We start from the raw sequence: 6,815 nt of genomic DNA, 5'->3' as shown, positions 1-6,815 counted from the left end.
CTGCACCTGCAGGAAAACTGCAGCCAGGCACTGCAGAGTGAGTAAGGGAGAGAATTTGAGATTTTGCTGAAGGAGAAAGAGAGTAAGGACACACAGGCGGTCCTCTGTAACCCCTCAGGGACGAAGGATGCAAACAAATAAGCATCACCCACCTCTCCTTCTTGCAATCCTATATATCGCATCTTTAGGCTAAGGGAGAGGGAATGGCAGTGCCGTGACACAGAGCACATCCTCAGACCACAGCTGGATCTCAGGAAGCGTAAAACACCACAGGGTAACACAGCAGTTTTCCAAGTGCATGGACAGCTGCAGTGTCTGAGCTGCTCTGTCTTCCTTGCATACCATGTTTGTGAGGGTCATGGGAATTGGAAATGGGGAGTAAAACAGTAACAAGGACATTTTTTAGTGATTATATATCAACTTCAGAAGTGAATAAGACTGCATGGCTGTTCTTTTTGTTCATCGTGTTAAGACTGCTGGGTTACACTGCAATGCCTACCTGCTAGGCTGTGTGGCTACAAGCTTTTAAAATGTATGTTTACAAACCCTTGAGAAGAGAGACATAAAATGAAAGAAATGACAGCTGTGAATGATGACTGTGATGAATACTGTCATAATAAATCCTGTCCTCCGCCCAAAGGAGTGGTGAGGGATTCCTTCTGTACCATGCCATCTTTTTACATGTCAGATACACCTCTCCTACAATTTACAGCTAGCTTTTGGCCTGAAAGTCTCAACACACGTTACGTGAGCTCAGCTGTGCGTGATTCAAAACTATTTGCCTGAAAATACTGCATATATTGATAATTTAGGTTAAGATTTCCAGGACTGCTCCAGGGCTTCTGCTCCCCAAGCCAGAGGAATTGATGCATATAAACCCTCTGGGAATGTGTCTTTTTGAGATGCTCTGCACAGCCTGCTTTTACAGCTATAATTGCAAGAGGAAGGGATGCTGAAATGATAGTAAAAAAAATGCTTTCCTATGAAAGATTAACTACTTTTACCACTGTGGTCCTTAGCAGAGTTGTAACAAACATTAGCTGCCAATTCCCTGCTTCAGCTCAACCTGCTGTTGCTACAAAAGGGGATGGGAGTTAAACAACTACTTCTGGATAATTTGGCTGAGGAAAAGTTGTGCTCTGTACGAGATCTGCAATGACAAATGAATTGCTCTACACATGATGGCTACACATTTTGCCATATCTTTATTGCACTTTTACCACGTTGCAAACAATTCCACAAAAATGCTGCAAAAGTAAGCCTAGAGCTGCTGAAAACAGCTTTTTACCCATATATGTATATATTTACACAAAACTATCAAAAGCAAAGTTGAAAAGTAGCAGCTCAGCTATGATAGTCTAGAAAGATAAGAGCTGCCACCTCCTTAAGGATAAATAGTACAACTTGTCATTTTACATCACTTTGTAAAACCAACATTCAAGTATTCCTGTCAATGCACAATTAGTGAAATTCCCTTCTGGTAATCACTGTATTTATTGTTATTATTATTAGTATTATTTTTTGCCTTTAAAAGTTTGTAATGCCTTAACCCTTTAAATGCTGAATAGCTGGAAATAAAGAAAGTGTTCAATTTAAATAAGATACAGTGGATTAGAGCACTTAAAGGGTTAACACAAAATCCTAAGTGGACTGTCACCACAAATAAAGTGTGAGTCACAAAACTATGCTGTCCCTCTTCGTTAAATTTGGTAGGCAGGTCTGGGGGTTCATAGATATACCATATATAAATACAAAATATTAAGTAAAGGCCTCCTTGCTATACAAAAAGGAGAGGAGGTGTTTTGCTATCAGACCACTGTCTGTCGACGATTTGAGTATTTTCTCAACCTTTTCATAATCTCTTCTCGGGAACTAATGAAAAGCATCACGTTAGACCTATTTTTCTTAATGAGCTAATCCTTTGCAGAGTCTACACTTTACCTACTCTGGGAACAATTATATCTCATTTCTGAATTCACTGAATTCACAAAGTGGCATACCAGTCTTTTGCAAGACTTTTTTTTCCTTTTTGAATCTTCTTTAATTGGCTGATAAAAACGTAGTCTTGCGATTTCACTACCTCTCGGTCGCAACAGTGTTAACATCAGCGTTAAAGTCATTTTCAACCACATTGTCATAACCATCCTTTTCTATACAGTCACTAACAGCCTTGAGGACAATCCGCAGCCGCCTGTCCATCGCCTCCAAGTGAGGTTGGTAGAGAATGGGAGCAATTTTATCTTTTAGCAAAGATTCCTTCATCAGGAGACTGAGTTTGTATTCCTCCTTGGCTAACAACTGCAATCGCAGATAGGTAGACTTCCTTATTCTAAGAGAAAAAGGAGAAAAAAGATCTCTATCAATGTTTTCATCACTGTTGATCTCAACAGGGTAAAAGGCTTGTTGTCACAGAGGTGATAGCAAACAAATGTTATTATGTGATCTGAAATGCTAAGAGCGTCATATTCCAAACGTGTGCTTCCATTTTCACCTGGCTGGTGATATTTGGGAGCCTGCAGAGAAGGAGCTGTCAGGCAAAATGAAGCTCTAGATATCACTCATCCTCAAAACTCTTGGCCATGGGCTTTGAGGAACACACCTTTGAGAAACACTCAAGCTGAGGGAAGAGTTCACCCTTGATTTCAGTTTTGCCTTAATAAAGCCATATTTTAGCAGAGCCTCTCACAACAGCTCAGAGCCACACTCCTGCTGGCAGATCTTAATTCAGTAAAGCACTTCAGCGTGTCAGTGCCAATGCTCAGGGACAGCTCAGGTCAGGCTCACCAGGCAGGATCACAGCATCCCGTCTCCATGGTTTGCAGAGGAAGACACACTTGAATATTTCAGTCCAACTAGCTGAAAAATCTGTACAAAATGGAGGATGACTACAGAGATGAAACATACCTGCAGCACTGGTTTAAAGGCACCAATATGGAAAGTTCATCGTGGGAGTATTTTCCAAACCTATTTAAAGGTAAGAAGAAGAATGTGACAAATGCTGCTTTAAAGACTCACTCGCACAACTCTTTTCATTTCAGGAAATGCAAGTATAAAACTCATAGCTGTGTATGTTCTGCTTAACTGGACTGGCACTGAGAAAATCTGGACTCCAAGTTCAGCCACTTATTCTGAACAAATGACACAGTTCTGGCAGGTTTCAGTTTTTCTTTTCTGAAACAGGGATGCAAATATTTATTTTGTACTCTTCTCTGTTAAGCTGCTCTCCTTATAAACTATGAGGAATGGACAAGGAAAACTCGTTTCTGAGCAGCCAATAGCATGCAAGAATTTGGTTCTGCTTTGGGGCTTTTAATACTGCCTTATTATACCAGTAATTGCTAATAATTCATAAATTACAGGATGCAAAAATTGTCTCATAATAGCTACTGTGAAGTAAATAGTTTGCCCAAAGATTGTTCAAAAGATTATTGAAGGCCCTTACCCTCTTCCATTATCTAAGTGGATAATAAATGTTTCATTTCCAAACTTTTCAAAGGTTTCATAGTGATGTCGATCCATGTTACCTATGGTGAAGAAAGACCATTCTTGTTAAGGTTTAGCTTTACAGGGGGAAATGGACTCTTGAAATAGGGATATTAATCCATATGACTTCACTAATGCATTTGATCCACAACCAAACTGTTTTTTCTGGTTAAGAACTTCTTTCTAAATTTCTGGCTGCCTGGAAAGCCAAAAATAAAAAGCTACAGTCTAATATACGGAGCAGGATGCTCCTGGTACTGCTTTGGGCATCCATGGCAGATGGACTCGTGATTTCCATTTTAAGGTCACTATGTAGAGCACTAGTGCCAAGTTGGAGTTTTAGATTCATAGCGGGGATCCTGAGTCACTTCTAGAAGCTGCATATGGCTTCTGAGCTGTGATTTGGCCTCTCCTGCTGCAGTCTATTGCAGAGATCTCAGTAGTGGAAATGGCAGAGGCTATGTCCTTGCTCACTTGTCTTCAAGGACCAAGTGTGTCTGTTGACACCTTGCAGTTATATTGGTGCAGCAGGGCAGGTTACATACACAAATGTCTCAGTGTTAGCCTCTGACTTGGCATAGGTCACTGTTAAATTCTTGTTAATAATTAATTTATTGTGAGCAGGCTAGCTAACCTTTCTGATGCATACCACAGTTGTCTTTGTGACAAATCAATACTTCTCCATCCCCCAGTCCCAACCTCCAAGTCTGTAGAGCAAGCAGCAGGGAATATTACTGCAGGATGAAAGCAACGTGCCAAAACTGAGCAGTCTTTGCAAGGGTATGCAGGAGCTGTACATAACTGTGCTAAGGCGCTCACCACAGCAAATTGTGAAGCCCCTGGCAGCTTTGAAGGAGACTAGCATGACCTGCATTTATCACTGTGCACTCCTGAACATCTTTGTTCCTTTAATCTGCACTGATGGGAATACATAACCATGTAAATGTGCATTTTCTCATAATCATCTAGAATGGCATATACTGTAAATGCAGCTTCAACCGTGCTTTAGCAAATTGCTGAGCTATGCAGAGCAGTGTAGAAAGAAATGGTTCTTATTCTAATTAAATGTTGCATTTAATTTTTGAAAGAGATGAAACATACCCATTAGAAAATCAAAAACTGTCATATCCATTATATCCAGAATTCTGGTCCCACTGTCATACGGGGGTGTTTGTTTAACCTCTTCACAATAATCTGGATCAACTTCCCATCTGGAAAAGCCAATATTTCAATATTTTATGTGACATGCAAAGCTTACTGAGTATTAAAAAACAAATTGTTGATTTGCAAGGATTTACTTGTATTCAACTGAGGGCAGGAGCATGAGGAGGCAGCAGATTCCTCAGGCTGCTTTCAGTATTGCAAGCAACCAATAAAGGTTGTGACTGATGAAAAAGGAAGAAAATCACAAGACAGAAAACTATGCGGTTAACAGGTTCAGGATTTAGGAGACCAGCTGCATCATCAGTCATATGGTGAAAACATTTGGGACTTGTTTAAGGCTGCTGATAGCAGTGAATCTTCCTTTTTCTGATAGGACATAATACAGGTCCCATCGCATCCTGTCGAAAGCCATTGCACATATCTATCCCACAAAGAGACACTGAAGGTCATTTCAGGTTCAGGACTGTAGTCCAGAGCTCCTTGAAATTGCAAGTATTCCCCTCCTAGGAGCTGGAGCCACTGAAGAAATGCAAATGTTCTCCTACACCACAGCACACTAAGTGAGATAGAGAAAGCACTGCTTAATCTTCCTCTTGGCATTTGCTGCAGGTGAACTTTGCTCAGTACTACTCACTCTGCTTTCTTGCGCTTGTGGTAGGAACGCCTCCAAGGGTTTCTCCAGGTTTTCCTTTTAGCTAAGGACAAGTCAGGAAGGAAAGCAGCTAGAGACCCTTCGATCTGATCTGGTTTTCCACACAGGGCATGCTCGGTTGAGCAGTAGTAGGAGCATTCTCCATAGAAGCAGATGTTGTTGGCTGACAAATAAAGGAAAACAGTTTTAAAACCTACTCTTAAATTAGTTTTCAAGAATTCACAAAAACACTGCTGTACGTGAAAAAACTTAAGCAGAAGTAAAGCTCTGACCCAGAACCCGCTGCTACCATGCATAGTTCTCTTCCGCTGAAACCACTAGAAAGACTGATTTATTTCAGTGGCTGGGATCACGCCCTATGCTGAGCTGTGACTGTTTCCATGTTATTTATATTCCAAAACCACAAAATATATGTTTTTTTTTCTTCCTCCCAGCCCCAGACTGATATGTCCTCTTGCATACATGTGTTGCCCTATGCTAACTGGAGTGGCTGGAGCCCCAAGTCCTGCAGCTGAGCAATGACACATGACCAAAATTAAGCCACCTCCTAAAATCTTGACTTATGTTTTAAAGAACATAAAACAACATTTAGTCCATTTATTTGCTGGGATGAAAACTGGCAGTTTTACTGAGGAGAGCTACCTAGCGTGCAGACTGATGTGGGGGTGCATGGAGAAGGTGAAAATAGCACAAATGTAAATCTTTCAGCACACATCCCAAACAAAAATGTTCTCCTCCACAAGTCACATTACCCCAGCAACCAAGACTAAGGACCTGCAGCATGTTTTGGAGCGTGTGTTACCTTAAGACTTCCCCAAAGCTGCCACCACACTTTCTGTAACAAGAGGAACCACCCCTCTTGGTTCTCTTTATAAGACCCCCCCTTTATAAGACCCCCTTTATAAGAACCCCTTCACTTCCCACAGAACCATGACCAAGAAGGAGAGCATGATGCTCAGCTTGTTGGTGTGCAACAACTCTTCCTAAAATTACTGCATGCACATCAAATGTCATTAGAGGGAGATTGTGCCCTTCTCTTATGGCAGCACGCAAATGCAAAAGTCGCTTTGCTTCCTAGTTCCTTCTAAATTCAAATATTTCTTCAGAACTACTCTCTTTGCAGAAGGAGTAAACAGGTGTAAATGAGGCAGGGTGGGCTGGTGTATCGATGGAGGTTGGCTTCTGCCTGCTGCATGTGGCTCAGAAAGGCAGGCTGGCACACTGCCACCGCAGCACACCCATCAATGGATGGATGTCTGTCCCTCCCAGCCCACATATGTGTGCAAACCCAGCCTAGGGCTGGCAAGGCATACAGGATTTGGAACTCTGCTGGTGCGACACAAGGGAGATAAGGAGCAAAGAGGGCAAGGAGCAACGTGGTCCCCACGCCACAGGGATAAGAGGAACAGAGAAACAATGTGGGGCTGCAGCTGGGGGAGGAGTGGGAGGAGGTGGAGCAGCAATAAGGTCTCATTATGGCTTTGGTTGCATTAATTAGCTGTATTGCATAGGACTG

The 6,815-nt window shown here is 41.8% G+C and overlaps 1 protein-coding gene across 2 annotated transcripts in view; it reads right to left on the bottom strand.

Annotated features, from left to right (window-relative positions):
* Positions 1–1,186: 1,186 nt before the first annotated feature.
* FAM20C (FAM20C golgi associated secretory pathway kinase) overlaps positions 1,187–6,815 on the bottom strand; it is a 55,362-nt gene continuing 49,733 nt past the window's right edge. For both annotated transcript variants that reach the window (XM_085237307.1, XM_085237306.1), the window contains 5 exons: positions 5,282–5,462; positions 4,585–4,694; positions 3,443–3,524; positions 2,905–2,964; positions 1,187–2,329 (listed from right to left, as the gene is read on the bottom strand). In XM_085237307.1, the coding sequence (XP_085093433.1) occupies positions 2,077–2,329; positions 2,905–2,964; positions 3,443–3,524; positions 4,585–4,694; positions 5,282–5,462 (686 nt within the window). In that variant the 3' untranslated portion in view covers positions 1,187–2,076. The remainder of the gene's footprint in view (positions 2,330–2,904; positions 2,965–3,442; positions 3,525–4,584; positions 4,695–5,281; positions 5,463–6,815) is intronic.

The sequence above is a fragment of the Meleagris gallopavo genome, chromosome 16, assembly GCF_905368555.1.
Source record: "Meleagris gallopavo chromosome 16, MGAL_WU_HG_1.1, whole genome shotgun sequence".
NCBI classification, from domain to species: domain Eukaryota; kingdom Metazoa; phylum Chordata; class Aves; order Galliformes; family Phasianidae; genus Meleagris; species Meleagris gallopavo.
Note: the sequence above shows the minus strand (reverse complement) of the source record. Positions and strands in the feature narration are given on the sequence as shown.